Genomic DNA, 26,512 nt, shown 5'->3' on the forward strand with positions numbered 1-26,512 from the left:
AACCGAAAAACAAACTAGGTTAATGGGGGCAGTGGTTAAGACGGAGAAGCTGTAACCTGTAGCACCAGTATGACTATGTGGTCTAAACGTACGTGGTCAGAGTAAGAGCAGCCACAAACCAAGCACAATTATACAAATGTTCTAATTTTGATGACTGCAAAGACAGAATGTCCTACTTACACTTTCTAGAACACTGCCTTACAGATCTCAACTACTCACGTGCACCACCAAGTGCATCTGGGTAGTTCTCCCTGAATGCCAAATATGAGGTTAGGGTTTAAATCTTTTCACACCTAGGTTTTCACTCAGTGTTGTTGTCTAATCTGTGCTATTTAGCAGAGAGTTGAAGACGTGTTTCTTGTAGCCAAACCTAAATTAAGAATGAAAAACAAAAGCCTCCTTTCTAGCCAATGGTCCTGGCCTATCTCTGTGTTAATTTAGTTGTATGCTGATGTAGCTGATCCTTGTAGAACTCCGTGGCCTTATTCCTCCTTAAAGCTGGAGCAATGGAATGGGAAGCCAGGGCCACATGCTCCAGCGTATTAATAGTATTAATTATTTGTAAGCATTTGGGGGTGTGTCTACACTACCAAGTTTTGTTGACAAAATTTATGTCAACACCCAAAAGTTGACAAAACAAAAATCACCAGAGAGCATTCACATTTGCACCCTCTGTCAACAGATCATGTCCACATCAGGGGCACCATCATTGAGAGCGTGAGCAATGCATTGTGGGTATGTATCCCACAATGTAGCATCGTAGGAAGGCCGAGCTGGTCCCTGAGCATCTTGGAATTCCCTCTGAGTTCTCCCACAGCCTCCTCATGGGAGCAGCATTGTGAGTAGCTCTGTGAGCTCTCAATGCTGAGGAATGCCAAAGCAGCACAGCAATCAGTCTCCTTCCCTCAGCAGCAGCAGCAGCAATCTGCCTGGGCTGAGAAGCACTGCAATGATTTGCTCTTTGTTTGTTTCACAAATGGAGCCGCTCGCTGAGCTGCCAGATACCTGTCAGAGCTTTGAAAGGGGAGGTGGCACATGCCTGCAGGGCAGCAGAGATCAAACTCTGAGCACAGCGATCAGGGCATTGTGGGATACTGGGGGAGTCCAGCTCTATTGACAAAACAAACAGCAGTAGCTACACTGGCTCTCTGGCAACAGTACAGGGAGGGGAAAAGAAAAAGTCTCTTGGAGGGGTGGAAGTTTTTTGCTGCCAAAAAGGGGTACTTCTCCAGACAAAAGTCACAAGGAAGCAAGAACGCTCTTACTGTGTTCTCACCAAAGACATTCTGGTGACAAAACCTGGTAGTGCAGACATAGGTTTAGCCTTCCCAACAGGATCAGGGCCCCATTGTGCTAGGGACTGCACAGAGTATAGCTGTGCTGCAGTCAGAGAGGTGTTGAAGTTTGGTGCACCAATTATCTTTAACCTAGCGAGCCTCCATAATAAGAGCAGTGAAGACATGGTGGGACAGTGAGTGTTGCAGGCTAGCAACACTAGTATGTACCCTGAGTTCCAGCAAGGCTTGTACAGCTGCCTCCGGAGTCTGTGCTGCCGTGACTTCACAGCTCTTTTTAGCTGTGCTAGCTAGATTCAGCTAGCATGGGTCTGCCTACCCAAGCTGTAATCACAACTGCAACTGTAGACTAGACATGGACATAGAAAGAGGTGGCTTTCTGCTCCAAAGATGGTACAATCTAAACAGACGAGCCAGATAAAAAGATGAGGTGGAAAATAATACCCCCATTTTACAGATGAAGCACAGAAAAGTTAAGTAATGTGCTTGCAGTCACACCGGGAATTTGTGGCAGAGACAAAAATTGAACCCTTCCTCTCCCAGTAGCATATACATCGGGGTCAGCAACCTTTCAGAGGCAGAGTACCGAAATTTGACCTTTAGACCTCTATGTACAGCCTGAGTGTTGGTGATACTTTTTAAAGTCACTAATTATCCTACTTACAACAGCTTCATTAACAAATAAATTAAGATTCAGAGTTTTACTGTTTAAGTGGTGGTTGGTAGCATTAGCTGATCTTTCACTCATCTACAAACAGCATGGCTTTGAGAAAGCTCCTGGCTGCATGGGGGAGGAATGGTGAGGCTGAGCTCCTGTCTCATGTGCCATTTACTCCTACTGGGGTTGCTGACCCCTTATATTCATACTCATGAAACTTAACAGCAGATAGAAAACTGACTTGCTGCAGAGTAATACCAAACAAACCCAACAGCAGTGGTTTGGGGCATGAAAATAGGCAAGGCTGAAATAGAAGAGAGGGTAGAGAGGGAGGGAAATATAAAGTAAACCCCTTACCCTCAACCATATTACATGTAAATATTTCTTTTTGTCATTAAGGTCCAAAGATAGTCTCAGGTAGTTTATCCTGCCCTTGAAAAGGTCTTGAGATACTGTAATTATCACAAGGTCTTGAGAGATTTAAACTGTTGCTTTACCAACTATTCAAATACTGTCATGTTTACTGCAGAATTCTTCCTCATTGCTTAGCTCCCACATGTAAGTTTGGACCTTTTTATGTAGATCCACAAATACACCAGACTCCACTCAGAAAACCACAACACTCCACACAATGATTCACAAAAACATATCCAGTGAACAATTATGAACTTTCTTTTTGTTTAGTGCACAGGAGTGGCAAAATGAAAAATAATGGGGGTAAGAGGCAACAGAGTAGTAGGAAAGGCTCTTACTACATCAGCATCACTTTGACAATAGCCTATATTACTTGTGACAGCTGTGATACACTAGTCATCCTCCTCGGCCCAGTTGTCCCAGGATGTAGGATGCTGCCACAGTGCCGGAGAATGAATTTATCATTATACCACTACTCATAAATGAGTCACTGGGCTTCAGGAGCTAAGACTGACAAAACAGTTTTTGCAATGGTTCTATCACCTCAGGGATTTTTGTTTTAAATTGCTGTAGGAGGTTTATTATCTGGCATCCCTGGCAAAACAGGGCCAGTCCCATTCTGCCCCCAATCTCCCGGCCGTGGGCAACAGGCAGACAACCCTGCTCTATCCCTCTGCTCCCAGGTAGCTGGCTCCTTGGCAGAAGGACACAATCTCCACAGCAACCAGATCTATGGCAGCCCGTCCCAGCTGGGACACCAGCCCCACCGCAGCCACCCTGACCAGACTACCGGCCCTGACTGTGCCTGCTGGTTAACCAAACGTACCAGTTGTCTGAATGCCAGATAACTGGACTTTTACTGTATATTGGTTTAAACTGGCTTTCATGCTGTCGCTTTCCTCACTTCCTTGAAATCAATGACGATATTCCCATTGGTTTTAAGGGGGACAGGAATTCACGCTGGGTGCTTTTTTGCTTATTAGTTTACAGACAGATGAGGAGAAAGCATTTCCTTCGAAGGAAACTCTCAACGTCCCATTGAGCAAACTACAAGGAAGCAAACTGTATTCTATTTGGGTCCAAGCCAAAAACGACTTAGGCACAGCACATTCAGATCATCTGCAAGTTAACCTGGAGGATTTAGGTAACGTGGCAATTCAGTGATGGCTTTGCAAGCAGGTTGCTCCATGCATGAACTAAAAAAAAAAACCTCACCAAGGTGATAAAATCTACATCTCGATGGATGTGAGATACTGAAGTTTTCTGAGAACATTGGTGATAAATTACACACCGCTGCAGACAGAATACTGTTTAACCTTCAGGAAACAGCTGCTGATGTACATTTTGATACACTGGCGCCTGGTTTAGATGGTGCATGGTCCTGCCATGATGTCAGGGTACTGGACTTGATGACCTCTCAAGATTTCTTTCAGTTCTGTGATTCTATGGGCCTCTCTCATTTCTTCTTGAGTGTTGGTCTGCTGGTCAATATTCTTTCACTGGTCACTGTGTTTGCTCCGTAATTGTGTGTGATGTGCTGGAGTAGAGTAAAGGACTTTGGCATTTAGCCTGTGATTTGCTAGAACATTTCAATTACAGCATGTATCATACTTCCTATTATTTCCAACATTAAATTCACTGTGAAAGTATAAAACTGATTAATGGGAAGTTAAATCTGTCTAGGATGGTGATAGGTCCTGCTGTGAGTGCTGAGAACTGGACTCAATGACATCCTGAGATCCCTTCCAGTTCTATGAGATATATACATGTCTCCATGTTTCAGACAGTGAAACTATGCAGCAATTGTTATGTGACAGAGCTTTTTAATAGGTTAAACTAAAAACCCCCAAGATATATTTTTCTCTGACAAGAACAGCTGTCCTTTGAAGCAAAGTACAGTAAACACTTTCATACTCAGCATTCTATTATCTGGAACTCTCAAATAACTGGCATTTTAACCATAAGTAAATTTTAGTTATGTTTTCCATAAGTACAGCATAGTGAAGGTTAATACGAGGAATACAGCAAATACAGTATCAGTTTACAGTGTATAGTACTAATGTTGTTGGCAGGTAAAGAACTCTTCATACATTTTTGTTTGTTTCTTAATATCTAATCTCGTTTTTCTTTCCTGTTATGCATTGCTAGGTATACCTCTCTATTATCCAGAATATTTAAATATCCAGCAACCTCCCAGCCCCATGACTGCCGCATATGATTGAGTTTACTGTGAATTAAAATTCATTATAGCAGAGTTGAACAGTGGTATACTGACAGCAGTTCCTCATGGGCTCTGAACAGATCCACCTTTCTTTTGTCTCTCTCCTAGTGATTCCAGCTACACCTGTTATTGACAAGATTGAAACTACAGACAGTTCTGCACCGAGAACCATAATCCACTGGAAGAAGCAAACCTCATTTGAGAACGTTTCTTGTGAAGAGAGATACAAAGTGCAGGCAGACCAAACTTGGCAGGTGAGGCAACCCTTTCTTAGCTACATAACCTGCTGCTGCTCCCAATGACATCAGTGGCAAAAGACCCACTGCCATCAGTGGGAGCAGGACTGGGCCCCACGTGAAAGATTGCTAGCCTACGTTATTGATACCAGTTCTCTGCCTTTTTTAAGACAGTCATTTGCTGTATTCAAGTAAGGCGAGGATAATGTCTATGAAACAAGGATTTGCATGTGATGGCATATCCTACCTATAGACATAATAGCATTATAACAACAAAGGTATTTGAGGGCTTGTTTTTAGAAGATTTTACAATGAACAAAATTCTTGTGACAGGTGCAAGGTGACTAATCTTGTAGTTGGAAGTCTTCTGTGTATTGAGATAGGTACAGTGCTGAGTGGATAGTGTGAGTTTCTTTGCACTATCCTGTCTATGTGAATCAAACCTCACCTGAAGACACCACCTCTGAAGTCACGTCTACACTAGGAGCTAAAATTGATTTTAGGTACACAAATCTAGCTATGAGTATTGTGTAGCTGGAGCTGGTGCATCTAAAAATTGATTGTGAGCACTGTCTACACAGCAGGAGGTTGACGGGAGAAACTCTCCCATCACTTTTTCTTACTCCTTATGACTACCAGGAGAACCAGGGTCAACGGTGGCTCCATTACAGTTCAATTTAGTGCGTCTTGACTAAGCGTGCCAAGTCAAACCCTGGAAGATTGACTGACAGTGAGTCCCTTTTCCCCTAAGGGTAGATGTGCCCTGAGGGTGATGGTAAAATTTGCTACTGAATCTCCTAGCAAGAGTCAATGAGAGAGGCTGGTTTTGTGTGGGGGACTTATCCATTCATAACTGGATTGAAACCACTTGCTCATTTCACATGGTAATTGAACGGCTGTTTGAGAGCCTAGCTACATAAGGACATTAGTGACTTAGACTAAATTCAAACAGGTGATTTGAAAGAGAGAGAGCACCAACTGAGATATCAAGTAATACCATACACTGCCACATACAGACTTCCATTGTTTTGTAACTCAGAATAATTTACCTCTCTACTTGCAGACTTCTTTAGATGAGCCCTGAACAAAGCAAAAGGAAAATTAACACAATATTCAAGATATTTCTCAGTGTTTTTCTGTGTAAGAGTTTAGTTTAAATCACTCCCAGTGATTTAGTGATTCCAGTGAAGAGTAGAAAAAGCTATTCATACCAAAATAAGTGTGTACACCAGGAGAGTGTGAGGATTAAATTCACACCTTACCGCTTACTGGTATAATGCCCTACACTGAAAGTCCCTAAAAGAGGAGGCTGGTTTTGGAGGTCTGTGTAACATCAGCTGCTTAGGGTTCGATTGTTCCATGCCTCTGACTGATTGTGAAAAAAAGCTTTGGTGTATGTGAACAATAAGAATTTCTGTGGCACCTTATAGACTAACAGATATTTTGGAGCACAAGTTTTCGTGGGCAAAGACCCGCTTCGTCAGATGCATGAGTTATGGGTGTATGTGCAGAACTTTCTCCAACCACCAACACTTTGCCAGAGAGACAGGGCACAGTTCCAATCCCTCCATTTGGGGGGAACACTACTTACTCCTGACAACAGTAGAGGCACAAACCTAACCAGGACAGATAAGGAGGAGGTAGGGCTATAGTCAAGCCCCCCTCCACATTGGCATGAGGATCTGGCCATGCATTCAGTTCTAGACTAAGGAAAAATGAAGTGCTCATGCTGATTCTGCACTCTTGGGAACTTTGGGAAGGCTGGTGCCTACTCCCTGAGGGCTCGACCACCTGGGCAGTGCTTGCTAGGGCATCATTACAAGGTTCATAAGAACATAACAATGGCCATACTGTAACAGAACAAAGGTCCATCCAGCCCAGTATCCTGTGTGCCGACAGTGGCCAATACCAGGTGGCCCAGAGGGAGCGGATTGAACATGTAATAATAAAGCACTCTCTCTCCTGCCGTCCATCTTCAGCTTGTGACAAACAGAGGCTAGGGACATCTTTCCTTACCCATCCTGGCTAATAACCATGAATGGATCTAATCTCCATGAATTTATCTAGCTCTTTTTAAAACCCTGTTACAGTCCTAGCCTTCACAGACTCCTCTGGCAAGGAGTTCCACAGGTTGACTGTGCATTGTGTGAAGAAGTTCCTTTTATTTGTTTTAAACCTGCTGCCCATTAATTTCATTTGGGGTCCTCTAGTTCTGATATTATGGGAATAAGTAAATAATTTTTCCTCTTTCACTCTCTCCACACCACTCATGATTTTATATACCTCTATCATATCCCCCCTTAGTCTCCTATATTCTAAACTGAAAAATCCTAATCTCTTTAATCTCTCTTTATATGGGACTCATTCCAAACCCCTAATCATTTTAGTTGCCCTTTTCTGAACCTTTTCTAATGCCAATATAGTTTTTTTGAGATGAGGAGACCACATCTGTATGCAGTATGCAAAATGTGGGCATATCATGGTATTACATAAGGGCAATAAGATGTTCTCTGTCTTATTATCTCCCTTTTTTATGATTCCTAACATCCTGTTTGCTTTTTCAACTGCTGCTGCACACTGCATGGATGTTTTCAGAGAACTATCCACGATGACTCCAAGATCTCTTTCCTAATTCATTGTAGTTAAGTTATCCCCCATCATGCTGTATGTATAGTTGGGGTCATTTTTTCCAACATGCATTACTTTACATTTAACCACATTAAATTTCATTTTCCATTTTATTGCCCAATCACTCAGTTTTGTGAGATCTTTCTGAAGTTCTTCACGGTCTGCTTTGGTCCAAACTATCTTGAGCAATTTAGTATCATCTGCAAACTTTGCCATCTCACAGTTTACCCCTTTCTCCAAACCACTTACAAATAAGTTGAATAGGATTGGTCCTACGACTGACCCTTGGTGAAAGACAGTAGTTACCCCCTCCATTCTGAAAATGTATTATTTATTCCTATTGGAAGTCCAGTCATTGGGTGCAGAAGCTGATGTAAATGATCAGTTACAAGCCACAATTAATAGTTCCTCAATTTCAAATCTGAGTTCTTTCAGAACTCTTTGGTGAATTCCATCTGGTCCTGGTGACTTGTTACTGTAAAGTTTATCAATCAGTTCCAAAACCTCCTCTAATGACACCTTAAACTTGGACAGTTCCTCAGATTTGTTACCTATAAAGGACAGCTCAGGTTTGGGAATCTCCCTAACATTCTCAGTCGTGAAGACCTAAAGCAAAGAGTTTCACCTCAATGACTGTGTCGTCTTTAAATGCGCCTTTTGTATCTCGTTTGTCTAGGGGCCCCACAGGTTGTTTAGCAGGCTTCCTGCTTCTGATGTACTTAAACATTTTGCTATTGCTTTTTGAGTTTTTGGCTAGCTGTTCTTCAAGCCCTTTTTTGGCTTTTCTTATGGCATTTTTACATTTAATTTGGCAATGTTTATGCACCTTTTTATTTTCCTCCCTAGGATTTGACTTCCACTTTTTAAAAGATGCCTTTTTAGCTCTCAGTTCTTCTTTTACATGGTTGTTAAGCCATGGTGGCACTTTATTGCATCTTGTACTATGTTTTTTAATTTGGGATATACATTTAAAACGGGCCTCTTATTACGACCCAATTCCAGTCCATGTTGTGGAAAGAATGTCTAATTTCATGAGGCTGGTTTTTACCACTTGGAAAGTTACATTGTTTGTCAATTGCAGATGAAAGGGTGGGACATCAATGTGACAAACGGACCACACACAGAGTACAGCTTGGAGTCAAACACAGAGTATGAATTTCAAGTGAGGTGCCGGTTAATTTGTGCCAAAAGCTACTGGAGTGCCTGGAGTGTGCCCTTTATTTACACAACCCCAGAAGCAGGTGAGTTCATACCCAAGCTTCCAATGGGATTTCTCCATCTCCTGCTGTCATGTCTCACTTTTTCTCATTTTTGAAACTCTGAATGGGATTGCTCCCTTGTCTTGGGGAGTTGTCCGAGGGAGTGGAATGTAGACACCCTCCTATTCAAGATGTGGGATCAGTGCACTGGCAGGTGTCCCTTACTGGAGCAGCAGATTGCCTGGTCAGCTGTGCTAGCTGGAAGTGTCATGATGCCTGATTTCTGCCACCCAGGAAGTCCCTTAGGGCCAGGATGCAAGATATGGGAGTGTTATCTGGGCCCACCTCCTGGTGCTCTTAAATTGCTGAGTAAGAATGCTGGTTCTTGTGCTACGGTGTTGATTGAGGAGCATTCTTGCATCTACTTCCACCTTAAGCCAACAGAGACCAGGATTCATCCCTCAGAATGCAAAAACATGAATGTCGCATTTGATTTTCTAATTAGACTCACTGTAAAAAAATAGTCACTTAAGCCATGTCCTATGGGACAATCTCTCTTGCTGCAAACACTTCCCCATAAGTAAATAAATAGCCCCAGTAGGCCACCTGCATTAACGCAAGTCGAAATCCTGGGGTTCCAGCTTTTCTGCCAACTCCCCACTTCAGCCCCCAGCTCCCGCAGCTGGGGAAAGCCTGGGAGAAGCCACTCTGCCAGGGCTGCCTGCCCACCCAGCTTCCCCTACCTGGGGGAGCCGGGTGACAGACAGATGTGCCGCTGCAACTCCTCCCTGGCTTCCCCCAACTGGGGAAAGCCACGTGGGCAGACAACCCTGCCACCGCAGGTTCTCCCCGGCTCTTCCCCATTGTGAGAGACAGGAAGTTGACCAGCATGCAAGCCCAGGCTGTCACCTGGTTCTCAGGTCCCTGCCACTCTGGGAGTCAGAAAACTGACCAGCACTGGTGTGTTGGTCAGTTTCCTGGCTCCCGCAAGCCCCAGGGAGCCAGGAGCCAGATTGTCACCTGGTTCCAGCTCCCCCATCTTGTGCAAAATTTGAGTTACATGAGGTTGCCCAGGAACGCAACTCTCATATAAACTATGGTAGAACTCACACACGTGTCATAAAACATCATGCCACGTATCTATTTGCAAAGTACCTCATCTTTGAAAGCAGAAGGCTATTTCTTAGTATATCAAGAGCATCTGGTTCTTTACTCATAATTAATTTGACCAGATTCTTATGTACAGTTGGATTATTCGGTCATTCTATGCACTCGGCTGTCATACAGAATACCGCTCAATTCTGACCAAAATTATAAGCTAACCCCCTCCCCCCCCAATCTTACAAACACTTAAACTCTAGTCATTTACCACATGTGAGCAGCCTTAATTATTGATTTCAAAGAGCTGCTCATCTGGAAGGCACGAGGTCTTATTGTGCAAGCGGTGCTTTCTGGGCAGGTGTGTGGTTGTATGGCCACTGTGGCAATTATGAGGCCAGCCAAATTAATTTTGTGCACAGCCTGATTGAATCATGGAGACTACATTCTCAGGACTCTGTTCTCCTATTGAGACAGAAAAAGACAATAAGCATTAATTACCCACATAAGCAAACACCCCATGAATGGATGGAGCAATAGAATTAACAGTACAACTGGTAACAGTGCACAGTGGGAACAGTGCACCAGTGCTTTGTTGATGTCCTCTGCTGGCTAATTCCAGTATAACATTGTCAGTAGCCTGAAAGCTTGAGGGTTGATTTCTGCTTCCACCTGGAGGTGACGTATCTCACCCTGTTTTAAGAGCAGACTTCTCAACTCTTGAACAGTCCTAATGAAAAGGCCAGATACTGGTGTGATGGCTACTCAGCCTCTATCACTGTTGATTAGGGCATTAGAGGCTCCTTTTGAATAACACAGTCACAGGGTTTGTTTTTCCACACAAGAACTTCAGAGGATACTTGATGGGGCCAAAATGGTGTGGGATGTCAGGAGAAAGCAGAGGCTCTTAGAACATTTAAGCCTCACAATCTTCTCTTTCCAAGGGGAGCTGGGATACTTCGTAAGGTTGCAAGAAAGCCATTTCTCAATGAGAACAGTCCCTATGTGAAGGGGAGTTGAAAGAGATTAATACAAAACTCACCACAAAGGAGCCACATAGAACCAGGGCAGGCAGGGGGCCTCCCTCAGCCCCTTTTGCACCACCGACCTGGAGCCACCTGAGATAAGAGCTGCCTCTTTGGAGCTGGAATCCTCTCCCACGCCTGATTTCCCACCAAATGCCTGCATCCCAACCTGCACCCCAAAAGCTGAAAAATATATTTTCCCTCCTCACCAGCATCCCCCACCTCATATCCACACATATTTCATTGAACAACATTTTTCAGCTGCTTATGAACCAATGTTAGGGCGAGGATAACAAGCAAGAGGAACTGGGAATTCTCATTGATGAGAATGGAGAAGTTGCATGACTGGAATATTAGGAAAAAAAGGAAAACTAATCAACCAAAGAAACAAAAACGTCACAAAACCCCACACCAACAATGGTTATAACCTGGTCTGGGTAGTGCCATTCCTTAAAGGTACCATTCCCTTTTTTAAAAGGGTTATCAGTAACTTAGAACAGGTTCTTGACTGTACAGAGATCATGTCGTAGACAGAGGTGGCCAGAAACTGAATTTCTGGACTGCAGAAAATTTAAAAGTTTCAGAATAAATTTTATCCCCATTTCAGATAAAAAGTAGAAACTCTGTCCCATGAAAAACTTCAGAAGTTCCAAATCTTTGTATTTTAGGGAAAGCAAAGCAGATTTTTATTGATTTGTTTGCCGTCACCACGGCTCACCTGGAGGAGTTATAGTTTGCGTTGTCTCTCATCCAGGCAGGCAGATGGAGTGCCACCATTTTGATTTTCTGGGTGGCAAAGTAGAACCCTTTTTTTGTAAAAAATGAAGCATTACCACAGAAACATTTGATTTTGCAAAGAAGGCGTTTTCTGTTGGAAAATCATTCAGGCAGAAATGTCCCAACCACCTCTAATGTCAACTAATAAATCCCAGGAAGAGGATCTGTTACAGAGCACTGTACTGACCCAGAGAACAGGAATTACTAGCTACACACCTTTCTGTAATGTGTGCAAAGACACTCTTGTTAAGGACTTCAGACAGGGAGATAGATAACGGAGCTTTGCGACCGGGTGCTTGCGAACAGGGTGAGTGCTAACAGGAGGGAGTTTTGAGAGGGGAGTTTAGAGGCGGAGCTTGGAGGGAGCCAGTGACTTCTATTGCCCTTAAACTTAAATCCTTTATAACAACCTCTATCTGAAACATTTAATTAAACCCTCATATATAATTAGAGTAGGAAATGGAGGCAGAAGCCCAGCAGCAGAGTGGGGGCTATCCTGTTTATTGTGTCGAGTGCAGTATGTATGACTACCTACCCTGTGGGCGGGTGGCGTATGTGTGCGCTCGATGCAAGGAGCTCCTGGCCCTCAGAGACCGAGTGCGTGCTTTGGAGGCCAGGGTGGCTGAACTGGAGGACCTAAGGAAGGCAGAGGTGTTTGTTCATGAGACTTTCCGGGACATAGTAGGGCTGTCCCACCTCCAATCTGACAATCCTGATGCTGTTACGGAGGATGAAAGGCTCAGGGAAGGAGAGCAGGCAATGGGAGCAGAGGGAAACCATCCCATAGTTGGGACCCTCCTTCCAGAGGGTGCTATGGTATCCTCTCTCACTGAGGATACTTCTCCGGGGGAGGGAGCGCCAGCTGTTAGGAAGAAGCAGGTTTTAGTAGTGGGGGATTCGATCATTAGAAATATAGATAGTTGGGTTTGTGATGACCGGGAAAACCGTATGGTGACTTGCCTGCCTGGTGCGAAGGTTGCGGATCTCTCGAGGCATCTAGACAGACTTATGGGCAGTGCTGGGGAGGAGCCGGTGGTCATGGTACATGTCGGTACCAATGACATAGGGAAGGGTAGAAGAGATGTTCTGGAGGCCAAATTTAGCTTACTAGGAAAGGGACTGAAATCCAGAACATCTATGGTGGCATTCTCTGAAATGCTTCCAGTTCCACGCTCAGGGCCAGAGAGACAGGCAGAACTTCAGAGTCTTAATGCGTGGATGAGACGATGGTGTAGGGAAGAGGGGTTTAGATTTATTAGGAACTGGGGACACTTTTGGGGTAGGGGGAGCCTATACAGGAATGATGGGCTCCACCTAAATCAAGGTGGATCCAGACTGCTGGCATTAAACATTCAAAAGGTCACAGAGCAGTTTTTAAACTAAGAGGTGGGGGAAAGCCGATTTGTGCAGGGGAGCACCTGGATCAGATGGAGACTTCTCTTACACGAGGCTCCATAGATAGGGATTCCCTAGAAGTTAGTCAGATAGGGAACGTGGGAAATAATATATGGGCAAGATCAGATGTGAAACAATCGCATATAAAAAAATCCAACGCATCTGTGAAAGGCGGACATATAAATAGTGGTAGTTTTTTTAAAGTGCTTTTACACAAATGCTAGGAGTCTGTCTAATAAGATGGGTGGACTGGAGTACCTCATATCAAAGGAGGAAGTTGACATAATAGGCATCACAGAAACATGGTGGAATGAGGACAATCAGTGGGACGCTATCATACCGGGATATAAATTATATCGGAAAGACAGAACAGGTCGTGCGGGTGGCGGAGTGGTACTATATGTGACGGATAATATAGAATCAAATGAAGCAAAAATCCTAAAGGAATCAAAATGTTCCATAGAATCATTATGGATAACAATTCATTCCTCTAATATGAATATGGCATTAGGAATATATTACCAACCACCTAACCAGGACAGTGATAGTGATGCTGAAATGTTAAGGGAGATTAGAGAGGCTATCAAAATAAAAAACACAGTAATAATAGGAGATTTTAATTATCCCCATATTGATTGGGTACATGTCACCTCAGGACGGGATTCAGAGATTAAATTTCTTGATGCCTTAAATGACTGCTTCTTGGAGCAGCTAGTACAGGAACCCACAAGGGGAGAGTCAATTCTCGATCTGGTCCTGAATGGAACCCAGGATCTGGTCCAAGAGGTAACTGTTACTGGACAGCTTGGAAATAGTGACCACAATATAATAACTTTTAATAATCCTGTGTTGGGAAGAACACCGCAGCGGTCAAACACTCTGGCATTTAATTTCAAAAAGGGGAATTACACTAAAATGAGGAAGCTAGTTAAACAGAAACTAAAAGGTAGAGTAATTAAACTAAAATCCCTGGAAGCTGCATGGAAACTGTTTAAAGACACCATACTAGAGGCCCAACTTAAATGTATACCCCAAATAAAAAAACACAGTAAGAGACCTAACAAAGAACCACCATGGCTAAACAGCCATGTTAAAAAGGCAGTGAGAGAGAAAAGGGCAGCTTTTAAAAACTGGAAGTCAAATCCTAGTGAGGAAAATAGAAAGGAACATAAAAGCTGCGTCTACACGTGCACGCTACTTCGAAGTAGCGGCAGTAACTTCGAAATAGCGCCCGTCACGTCTACACGTGTTGGGCACTATTTCGAAGTTGAAATCGACGTTAGGCGGCGAGACATCGAAGTCGCTAACCCCATGAGGGGATGGGAATAGCGCCCTACTTCGACGTTCAACATCGAAGTAGGGACGTGTAGACGATCCGCGTCCTGCAACATCGAAATAGCGGGGTCCTCCATGGCGGCCATCAGCTGGGGGGTTGAGAGATACTCTCTCTCCAGCCCTTGCGGGGCTCTGTGGTCACCGTGGGCAGCAGCCCTTAGCCCAGGGCTTCTGGCTGCTGCTGCTGCAGCTGGGGGTCCGTGCTGCATATACAGGGTCTGCAACTAGTTGTTGGCTCTGTGTATCTTGCACTGTTTAATGAAAGTGTGTCTGGGAGGGGCCCTTTAAGGGAGCGACTTGCTGTTGAGTCCGCCCCGTGACCCTGTCTGCAGCTGTGCCTGGCTCCCTTATTTCGATGTGTGCTACTTTGGCGTGTAGACGTTCCCTCGCTGTGCCTATTTCGATGTTGGGCTGAGCAATGTCGAAGTTGAACATCGACGTTGCCAGCCCTGGAGGACGTGTAGACGTTATTCATCGAAATAGCCTATTTCGATGTCGCAACATCGAAATAAGCTATTTCGAAGTTGGGTGCACGTGTAGACGTAGCCAAACACTCCCAAATTAAGTGTCATAATGTAGTAAGAAAAGCCAAAAAAGATTTTGAGGAACAGCTAGCCAAAAATTCAAAAAATGATAGTAAAATGTTTTTTAAATACATTAGTAGCAGGAAGCCTGCTAAAAAAGCAGTGGGGCCCTTGGACGATAAAGATATAAAAGGAGCGATCAAGGAAGACAGTGCCATTGCGGAGCGATTAAATGATTTCTTTGCTTCAGTCTTCACAGCTGAGGATGTTACAGAGGTTCCTAAATCTGAGCCAGCCTTTTTAGGTGACAAATCTGAGGAACTCTCCCAGATTGAAGTGACATTAGAGGAGGTTTTGGAGTTAATTGATAAGCTGAATAGTAACAAGTCTCCAGGACCAGACGGTATTCACCCAAGGGTTCTGAAAGAACTCAAATGTGAAATTGCGGAGTTATTAACAGTGGTTTGTAACCTATCCTTTAAATCCGCTTCGGTACTCAATGACTGGAAGACGGCCAATATAACGCCAATATTTAAAAAAGGCTCCAGAGGAGACCCTGGCAATTATAGACCGATAAGTCTAACATCAGTACCAGGCAAATTAGTAGAAACAATAGTAAAGAATAAAAGTGCAAGGCACGTAGAAGAGCACGAATTGTTGGGCAAAAGTCAGCATGGTTTCTGCAGAGGGAAGTCGTGTCTAACTAATCTATTAGAATTCTTTGAAGGGGTTAATAAACATGCGGACAAGGGGCACCCAGTGGACATAATATACCTAAATTTCCAGAAAGCCTTTGACACGGTCCCACACCAAAGGCTTTTATGTAAATTAGGCGGTCATGGGATAGGAGGAAAGATCCTTTCATGGATCGGGAATTGGTTAAAAGACAGAAAACAAAGGGTTGGAATAAATGGTAAATTTTCACAATGGAGGGAGGTTACTAGTGGTGTTCCCCAGGGGTCAGTCCTGGGACCGATCCTGTTCAATTTGTTCATCAATGATCTAGAAAATGAGGTAAGCAGTGAGGTGGCAAAGTTTGCAGATGACACCAAGTTGTTCAGGACAGTCAAAACCAAAAGGGATTGTGAAGAACTACAAAAAGATCTCAGCAAACTGAGTGATTGGGCAGCAAAATGGCAAATGAAATTTAATGTGGTAAGTGAAAGGTAATGCATGTTGGAAAAAATAACCCAAATTACACGTACTACATGATGGGGTCAAATTTAGCTACGACAGATCAGGAAAGGGATCTTGGAGTTATAGTGGATAGTTCTCTGAAGACATCCACGCAGTGTGCAGCAGCAGTTAGTAAAGCCAATAGGATGTTAGGAATTATTAAAAAAGGGATCGATAATAAGACAAAAGATATCATACTTCCCCTATATAAAACTATGGTACGCCCACATCTTGAGTACTGCATGCAGATGTGGTCTCCTCACCTCAAAAAAGATATATTGGCATTAGAAAAGGTTCAGAAAAGGGCGACTAAGATGATTAGGGGTTTGGAATGGTCCCATATGGGGAGAGGCTAGAGAGACTGGGACTTTTCAGTCTGGAAAAGAGGCGATTGAGGGGCGATATGATAGAAGTATATAAAATCATGACTGGTGTGGAGAAAGTGAATATAGAAAAACTATTTACCTTTTCCCATAATACAAGAACTAGGGGACACCAAATGAAATTGATGGGTCGTAGGTTCAAAACTAATAAAAGGAAATTTTTCTTCACACAGCGCACAGTCAGCCTGTGGAACTCCTTGCCGGAGGAGGCTGTGAAGGCCAGGACTCTATTAGGGTTTAAAAAAGAGCTCGATAAATTTTTGCAGGTTAGGTCCATAAATGGCTATTAGCCAGGGGTAAAGTATGGTGCCCTAGCCTTCAGTACAAGGGCAGGAGATAAATCACTTGATCATTGTCTTCTGTTCTCCTTCTCTGGGGCACCTGGCATTGGCCACTGTCAGCAGACGGGATACAGGGCTGGATGGACCTTTGGTCTGACCCAGTATGGCCATTCTTATGTTCTTATGTTCTTATGGAGGTCTCATGCAGCCAGTAGCCAGTCATTAGAGGTTTTTAAACTGATAGGTGACAGTTTTCTAACACAAAAGATGTTGCACCCACCACAGTTCAGGAAGTGCTGTGGGCTGTATTATGCAGAAAGTCAGACCAGCTTGTCACAAAGTTTCCTTCTGGATGTAGAATATGTGAGGTAATTATTTTGGAGCTCCTTATGGTGGATAAAGATGAATTAATCACTGGAAAGTTAATCACTGGAAAGGAAGGTGGTGGTTGTGAGGGACCAGAAACCATGACCTGATTACATTTGACATGAGCAAACAGAGGACAATCCTAACCAGTGACACATATCCTTCAACAGAACAAAACTTCCATAGTGGAGGGCGGCGGGAGCAAGAGGCAGGAATACTGAGCAACATGGATGGGAGAAAATGTGACTAGAGATTAGGAATTCTTCAAGGAGAATTTGAGGCTGTGGCCAGGTGACAGGGTCGCCAACTTTGTGATTGCATAAAACTGAAAACCTTCACCCACCCCTGCCTTGCCCATTCTCCACCCTTCTCTGAGACCCTGCCCTCACTCACACCATCCCCCTTCCCTCCCTTACTCACTCTCTCACGGTCTCACTCAGTTGTACTGGGCTGGGGAGTGGACGGGGGGTGAGGGCTCTAGCTGGAGTGTGAGTTCTGGGGTGAGGCCAGGGATGAGGGATTTGGAGCGCCAGAAGGGCTCCAGGCTGTGGTCAAGGGGTTTGGAGTGCAGGAGTGGGCTCAGGGCTGGGGCAAGGCACTCAGGTGCAGGGGGTGGTGTGAGCTCCAGCTGGGAGTGTGGGCTAAGGCCTGGGGCAGAGGTCTGGAGTGCAGGCTCTGGGATGAAGTTAGGATGTGGGAGGGGATTCCAGCTTCAGATGAGCAGCGCTTATCTCATGTGGCTCTAGGCTGGTGATGCAAAGGGGATGAGGGAGGCTCCCTGCCTGCCCTAGTTCTACACAGCTCCTGGAAGCAGCCAGGTGGTGTGTAGATGCAGAGGGAGGGAAGTGGAAGCAGCTAGAAATAAAAGTGCAACACATAATAAATGGGAAAAGAGATGGCAACTGATATAAATTAGAGGTTACTAAATGTAGAAAACAGATAAGGGAAGCCCAACATATCAGGGAAAAATCCATGACTGGCAGGGCTAAGAACAATAGAAGAGGAATATTCTAAGTTGATTGTGAATAAAAAAGGATCCTAGCAGGCCTATTAGTAGATGGAGATGGTAAAATTATTAATAATCACTTAAAAATGCAGAAGTGATTAAATATTTCTATTGTGTATATGGAAAGGAGGAGGAGGAGGAGGAGGAGAGGGGGGTGTTATTATCTTACATGAGAATGATGACGTACCAGCCAATTAATTAATAAACAAGAAGGATTTTAGATAACATCTATTAAGGATCAACATTTTAAAATCAGCAGTCCTGAGTAACTTGTGCAAGAGTCCCAAAAGAGCAGGCTTAGGAGATATCTAGCCCACTGATGTTCATTTTTAAAATATTATTATTAACCAATCTTGTAATCTCATTAAATAATGAAATCAGGTCTGTTCAACAAGTCTATTTTATATCAAACAATGCTGACTAGAGTTATCCTATCCTTTAGTTCTGTTGACTGACATTTGCATTTGTTTCTCCTTTATTTGTCCTGGAATTGATATTAGGTTAACCGGCTCATCCTGCTTTCCCTTTTTGAATATTGACACATTAGCACACTTTCAGTCTTCTTCGATTTCTCTGTTTTTTAAAAACTAATGAACTAATGGCTAAATGGACTGTAAGGTGGATAGAAAGCTGGCTAGATTGTTGGGTTCAACAGGTGGCAATCAGCTCTATGTCTGGTTGGCGTCAGGTATAAAACAGAGTACCCCAAGGGTTGGTTCTGGGTCCAGTTTTGTTCAACATCTTTATTAATTACTTGGATGAGGAGATGGATTGCACCCTGAGAAAGTCTGCAGATGACACTAAACTAGAGGGAGAGACTGATGTGCTGGAAGGTAGGGATAGAGTCCAGGAGACCTAGACAAATTAGAGGATTTGGCCAAAAGAAATCTGATGAGCTTCAACAAGCATAAATTCAGAGTCCCACATTTAGGATGGATGAATGTCAAGCACAGCTACAGGCTGGGAATTGACTGTCTGAGCAGCAGTTCTGCAGAGAAGGACCTGGGGTTTACGGTGGATGAGAACCTGGATGGGAACCAACAGTGTGTCCTGATAGCCAAGAAAGCTCACAGCATACTGGAGTGCATTAATAGGAGCATTGCCTGCAGGTCTAGGAACGTGATCATTGCCCCTTATTCAGCACTCAGGAGGCTGCATCTGGAGTATGGTGTCCAGTTTTGGGCCCGCCATTACAGAAACTATGTAGAGGCACTATTGAGAGTCCAGCAGAGGTCAATAAAAATGATTAGGGGCTGGAGCACATGACTTATGAGGCAAAGCTGAAGGATTTCGGCTTGCTTAGTCTACAGAAGTGTGAGGGGGGATTTGAAAGAAGCTTTCAACTACCTGCAGGGGCTCCAAAGAGGATGGAGAGAGGCTGTTCTCAGTGGTGAGAGATGACAGGATAAGGAGTTGAAGATGGGGGAGTCTAGGTTGGATAGTAAGAAAAATTATTTCAATAGCAGAGTGGTGAAGCTCTGGAGTGGGTAAACTAGGGAGGTGGTAGAATCTCCTTTCCTAGAGGTCTTTAAATCCCAGCTTAATAAAGCCCTTGGAATGATTTAGTTGAGACTGGTCCTGCTTTCAGCAGAGGATTGGACTGTATGACCTCCTGAGAGCTCTTCCAATTCTATGATACTAAACATAATTTATCCAGAACAGCCACAACATGAGATTTCAGACAGTCAGTTTGGTGTGTTTGTTCAAATCTGGCAGGGGATTCATGCTAATGGCTTTTGTTGTTTTTTTACGGGGGAGGAATAGCTCAGTGGTTTAACCATTGGCCTGATAAACCCAGGGCTGTGAGCTCAATCCTTGAGGAGACCATTTACAGATTGGGGCAAATAGATTTCAGGAACCGTGGTTGGACCTGCCAGGAGGGCAGGGGACCAGACTAGATGACTTCCTAAGGTCCCTTCCAGTTCTAGGAGATATGTATCTCCAATTATTTCTAGATGAAAACCCTGGGATTCTCAAGGCAACTACCAACCAATAGAAAAGGACAATTTCCAACTCACACAGAGGAGGTAGGGAAGTCAGATACAAGGTACACAAACAAGGCAGTGCACCCCAGCAGGTCACAGTTACAAACAGGGCTTGCACAGTGCTTGAAAGACATGCTGGCATGCATTGGCTCTGTGAAGGAGCCCTTGACAGCTGCAGGCCTGCTGAAAAAGCCCAGACCCACAGCCTGGTCAGGACAGAACTGAGGCAAACCCAAGATGGCTGAATGCAACTGCCAGCCAGTGGCAAAAGAAGGGAGCAGTAATTCCTCAAATATTCATCTTATGAAGGGATTAGGAAACTAACAGCAATGTACTCAGAATTCTACACAAGAGTAATTCTAAGTAAATAACTCTGCTGAGTTGGGTTGTTACCTCCGATGTAATGGCAGAGCTATGTACCAGCAGATCTCTGAGATCAGGCATCATCAGCTCTCTTTCTGCTGTTTTATGGAGCTAAACCAAAGGCAGCCCTGCTCTTAATTAGTATTAGAAATGTAGCTGGCAGGGCCTGTGTCTCAGAATCCCCCCAAAGGGGTGGTTTGAAAACAGTTGCTTTCCTCATTTCATTAGGTTTTGATACTGAATTAAGTCACATACCAAAATACGGCCATCGCCTCATTAATTTAAATGTTAATCCCAGAAATCAGCTCTTCAGTTACTGTACCTCCTTTGAATGCAGCACCATCTAAAATCCTTGACGTGTGGAGAGTGATGGGTCCAGCACACACAGATGGTGGCCGAGAAGTGACAGTCTTGATAAAGGTAAAGCCGTTTTCTTTTCCAAGCCACGTGGGATTCTAAAATGACATTTATTATTGTCTATATCAGGCATGTGCAAACTGGGGTGTTGTGAAATTTCAAAAGAGGGGTTCAGCACAGTCAGCTTCCTCCCCTGCTGCAGGGGCCCTCTGCTGCCTCCCCGCAGCTGCCTCCCTGCTGGCACAGGGCCGGCTACATTTCCAGCCTGCGTCCCTACCCTGCCGGGCCCCTCCATTAAAAAATAAAATAGATGGAGATATACCTATCTTATAGAACTGGAAGGGACCTCCAGAAGTCATTGAGTCCAGTCTCCTGCACTCACAGCAGGACCTGTCACCATCCCTGACAGATATTTTTTTAATGTATTTGCTCCAGATCCCTAAATGGTCTCTGCCTCCCTGCAGCCTCTCTTAGCTCAGCTGCCTGCCTCCCCGTCCCCTGCAGTCTCTGCCATCATTTCTGGTCTCACCACCCCCACCCCGAACCCATCATGTTTTGCAGCTGAGTGGGAGTAAGAGTAAGAGTAAGAGATGTGTGCTTTTACTGGCACAGTCCCTTGTTTCAGCTTCCCAGGAGAGTCCAGGGGTTTTTTTTTTTGTTTGTTTGTTTGTTTTGTTTAAGTGCAATTACAGTATGTTGATCTTTTGTTTAGTTCTTCTGTTTACTTTAAAAGGCGGCCTGGGAGGGCTGGAAAAGTTGTGGGGGGGCACTCTTTAAACAACAGGGAGCTGCTGTTACTGTTGATAACTACCTGGGATGGTTGGAGTTGGGAGGGCTCTTTAAACAGACTCATTTTTTTGTTTTAATAGCTGCCTGGGAGAACTGGGAAAAGTGGCTCTTCAAACATGCTTCACTTCCATCTGTATAGTGAGCATTTTCTCTCCCATTGCACCATTGCCGTTTATGTTGTTGCCTCACATAGATTGGCACGTGCCAAAACGGTTTGTTTTTTTTCATATCAATGTAACAAAAATTTCCATTGGTTTGGATTTTATTAGACAGGTTGGGGGCCCCAGCTAATTGCAGGGACTAAAAGGGGGGCCTGATGTAAAAAGATTGCTCACCCCAGTCTATATTACTGTACATCGAGGAGCCTCGATAATGGGGCAGGACCCTGGTGCACTAGGTGCTCTAAGAACACAGAACAATCCTGGTCCTGAAAGCTTATAATAAACAGACAAAAGCCATAGAGTGAGGAAGAGGCAGAATCCATCAGCAATGGGAACAAAGTGATGGCAGCAAACAGCATGTTAGTGGCAATGGCACTACTTTTCAGGGGTGCTATTTGGGTGGGATATCAACTAAGTAGAAGCAGGAGAGGACAGTTACCTTCTCCCTGCCTCCTTCCTGTAAGATGAAAACTAAAGCTGCTTCTGCACTCTCACTCTCCTGTTGGAGGTGGCACGGTAACGAGGCAATTCAAAGCAGGCTAGCTTGGAGTAAGGGAATGGCAAAGTGGGGCATTTATTTCAAAGCTGTCCCCATCTTCACTGTCAATCTGCAATTTGAAGTCTGCACTTGGAAATTCGCGCAGCTGCCATTGTGCCAATGAGGTGCTAAATATGCACGAGTGCCTCAATAGCCTGCTTTGAATTGCCTCATTACCATGCCACCTCCGATGGGAGACAGTGTGTAGAAGCAGACTAATGGTATGTATGTCTGGACTGCCAGCTAGCTCAGGGCTGTTTCAATACAGTGCAAACCTGCAGGGTTCTACAGCATAGACCCCATCCCCTAACCCAAGAAGTCAACACTGCAGCCTGAGGCCTGTGAATACATCTGCTAGCATTGGCCAGCGCTGGGTGTCTAATTGCAGTATAGACCTATTAGTGCCTTCTAATTTTTTCCATTCATATGCAGAATAATTTTTTGTGCCCTGAGGCTTGTGTGAATGTGCACCACCAGGCAAAACTCAAATCTACCTGTGAGGACTCTGCTAATCTGCTGAGCAGCACTGGAATCTCCCCTTAGTGGCTGCACAAGCACAGTTTACAGGGAACACTGGTGTAGACGTACTCGATGAGGGAGGGAGAGTGGGATGGCTGGAGCAAGCTGCTAATCACCACAGAGCAGAGAAAGTCCTGTCAAAGCTGTCAAAAGTTCTCCAAAAGAACAAAGATCTCTGCTTTGGCTGCTTCTGCCCCTCTGGCTGGCTGGCCTTTGCATCTTTCTCCCAAGCACACATGACAATGGAGGAGGGAGAAGAGACACCGCTGAATCGTGATGCCCCATAAGGGGTGAGGGTGGCTCCCCTGCACATTTATGGGCCCAGGGAGAATGGGAGGGAAGAGATGTTAGTGTTTTGACTTTTGTGCAGGGCAGAATTAGGCCTCATTGGGAGTGTTCTGCATCCTGGTTATATGGGAACTCAAAGATACGTGAAAAGTGATGTTTTCCTTGTGTAAGCCATAACCAGCCAGTTTGCTCAAGGGAAGGAAGAGGATAAAGATGATCACATGCTTGTATAAAGATAAGGCAAAGTTTATTTGTGACTATGCCTGTATGGCTACGTCTACATGTGCCCCAAACTTCGTCTACATGTGCCCCAAATTGACGCGCCTCGCCGCCGCGCGTCTCGTCCAGACGGGGCTCCTTTTCGAAAGGACCCCGCCTACTTCGAAGTCCCCTTATTCCCATCAGCTCATAGGAATAAGGGGACTTCGAAGTAGGCGGGGTCCTTTCGAAAAGGAACCCCGTCTGGACAAGCTGCGTGGCGGCGAGGCGCGTCAATTTCGGAGTGCTGCGGCCGCCTGCATGCTAATGAAGTGTTGAATATGCATTTCAGCGCTTCATTAGTAAACTTCGAAATGGCCATTTGCGTGGCCATTTCGAAGTTTGGGGAACGTGTAGACACGGCCTATGAGAAATCATCCCAGAGTATTCTGCATGCAAGTTGATGACACTCACTCCAGTCCTGTTAGATCCTCTGTCAATTAACAAATACTCTTGGATCACAGTTACAGTTTGATGCAGAGCAATGTCCGTGGGACAGTGTGAACCAAGAGAGATAACCTCCAGTGGCAGCAAAATAACATACTGTTCTAAAAGTGCATTTACTTTCCGATTATTTTCAGCCTCTCGCTCCAAAAGATGCCAGAGGAAGAATTCTGGGTTACACTGTGTTCCATGAAAGCCAGGGAGAGGTGGTTACCTTATGTAACACATCTGAAACCCAGTGCAAAGTTCTGGTTTCCCCAGCCATGTGGACCATCCATGTGTCTGCATATAATTCAAAGGGGAGTTCCACGCCAGCCAGTATAACTGTGACCCAAGAGCACAGTAATTTTAACGGTAAGATTAAGCATCATCATTAGCTTTAACTAAAATTGTTTAAAATAGAAAAGGCCTCTGGAAATTCTGTACCTACTCGCTTTTTAGGGTTCTCCAGAAGACACCGGACTGTATGCCCTGGAGACAATATATTTCAAATGTTCTGTTCTGGTAATTTTCAATAATAGCTTTACAAATAAGTTTTGGCCCATCTGCATTGGCTGGCACTGGCTGGCACCAGCTGACACAACTGTGCTGCGTAATCAGGTCTTGAAAACAGCCTCAGAACGCAGACATTTTCCCAAAGGGCTCTTAGTGGAAATAACCCCTTTCATTTCCAATAAAGGGATCGTTTTACCTTTACAGCTCATCATTTAAAAACACACACTACCACTGCCGCCCCCTGGGAATTAGAAATAGTTTCAGGGTCTACAACAGCCTCAGATTCCCCAGGCCAATGACTGTGGTTTTCCACAACCACATTTTCCTGTTTTCTAAAATGTGTCTTGCACTCAGCAAAGGGGAAAGTCCCACAGAAACTGTAAGTGAAAGGGATTATAATGAAAATGACTGAATAGGAAGTGTATTAGGTAAATAAAGTGGAAAAAAAACCCCCAGACTGTTCCTGAGTCTACCTGTTAGAAGAATTAAGGGTGTTTCTTGTAAAAAACAACAGATACAGATTTTCAAGAGCGAACTGATGTGATAAACTTGACAATGGGCCTTTAATATATAGCTTGCTCCATGGTGTGTAAAATCTCTCTCCCTCTCTCACATTTCAAGATCAGTTTTTAAACTATTTCAGAGCATAGGCTGTTTCACTGTACAGAATGGACTATTTAAAGTCTTCCCATGACTGGAAGATCCATCCCACCTTACTCATATCACTCCTACATCTGTTCTCAGATTTCATGTCCCCCACCAACTTGCAGATTAGGCATGATGACCAGAGAGGAATCTCTGTCCAATGGGAGCTGCCTAAATACGCTGGCAAATCAGTTCTGTGGTTCATAGTAGAATGGATTCTGGCAGCGCAGAATAATCAACAACGTGATTTTCTATGGAAGAAAGTCCCCAACAAGGAAACACTTACGTATATACAGGGTAAGATATGATAACAGTCTCTATACTGCCTACTTTCTGCTCAGTGATATTGATATACACAAGCTTGCATCCCAAAATACAATAAAAGAAAACAGTGTGAATTTAAATTGAGCCCCAGCCATTTGGTACTTTTAATGGTACCAAGAGGACAAAGGAAAACAGGTAGACGTTGGTAGCAGACAGGCAGGAAGGAAGAGTTACATATCTAAAAGAGATTCAGACAGGAAACATTGTGGAAATTACTTGGAAGGCTATTCTACATGTAGGATGCACTGTGAAAGACGGGATGAAGTCACAAAGAGGGAGAAGACAAAGACTTGAAACTTGATTAGACTGTGGGGAGTAACGAAATGTTACATGGACAGGGAAGGCAGGTACACGTAGAAATATGCCTATGAAGGGCAAAAAGGATAGAAGAGGAGACAGTAATGTACAGAGCAGCAACAGTCTTCTCTTTTAATTGTAGTGGAGTTTTCTCCCACCCCACAATTGTAGGGAACAAAACCTTCAGGCTTTACTCAGGCAAAACTCCCACTGAGGTCAAGCATCCAGTGAAATAAGAACTGTGACATGTCAGGCTCATGTGCAGGAATTTCTGGGGTTGTGTGTGTGCTTTTTGTAAATGTTTTTAAATATAAAGGAGTTCAAAATGTTTGTGCAGTAAGTGCGCATAAGAGAGGTTAATGAAAATTTTGAGTGGAAAGAGTAATTGGTAAAATGATTTGGTAACAACATATCAGTGCATTTTTTTGTTAAAGGGAAAAAAAAAGAGCTGGTACACCACCAGCTCCCCTGCTGAAGTACCTGCACAAAAAAAGCACTGTACCATACTACAATTTATACAGTAATAAAGGTTTTATAGAAATTACTTTCTTGGATCTTGCTGTAAGATCGTAAGTGAAAAACAATATACCCTCATCCCCCTCCCTTTCCTAGTGCTAGTGGCTAAGGGCATGCTGGGAAATGTAGTCCCTTCCTTGCTCCAGGGCCAGTTCTCTAGGCAGGGAGATGACCAAGAAACTACAGATCCCAGGGCATTTGGGTTCCTCCCATCACACAGCACCACAGGGAGGAAGGGAGAGGACCCGGACATTGGGGGAGCAGATGGGGGCAGTGCACTCGCATCCTTCCCACATGCATCGTGTGTATGGGCCTGCATGTATCGCTTTATATTGAATGCAATGTTTTGGAAGCCATCTGAATCCTAGGTTATGAGAAACAGACAAGGTAAATGAAGTAATCTCATCAATGGGACCAGCTGCTATTGGTGAAAGAGACAAGCTTCAGAAGGAGGGTTCTGTGTAGCTGAGTAGCTTGCCTCTTTCACCATTCTCAACTTCTGTTTGTCCAATAAAA

At 44.2% G+C, this 26,512-nt stretch overlaps 1 protein-coding gene across 1 annotated transcript in view; it reads left to right on the forward strand.

The window, feature by feature from the left end:
- IL23R (interleukin 23 receptor) overlaps window positions 1–26,512 on the forward strand; it is a 53,405-nt gene that overhangs the window by 9,863 nt on the left and 17,030 nt on the right. Inside the window, exons 5-10 of the mRNA XM_075002870.1 lie at window positions 3,351–3,511; window positions 4,697–4,842; window positions 8,534–8,693; window positions 20,703–20,785; window positions 23,857–24,073; window positions 24,959–25,156. Of these exons, the coding sequence (XP_074858971.1) occupies window positions 3,351–3,511; window positions 4,697–4,842; window positions 8,534–8,693; window positions 20,703–20,785; window positions 23,857–24,073; window positions 24,959–25,156 (965 nt within the window). The remainder of the gene's footprint in view (window positions 1–3,350; window positions 3,512–4,696; window positions 4,843–8,533; window positions 8,694–20,702; window positions 20,786–23,856; window positions 24,074–24,958; window positions 25,157–26,512) is intronic.

The sequence above is a fragment of the Carettochelys insculpta genome, chromosome 9, assembly GCF_033958435.1.
Source record: "Carettochelys insculpta isolate YL-2023 chromosome 9, ASM3395843v1, whole genome shotgun sequence".
Lineage (NCBI taxonomy): Eukaryota > Metazoa > Chordata > Testudines > Carettochelyidae > Carettochelys > Carettochelys insculpta.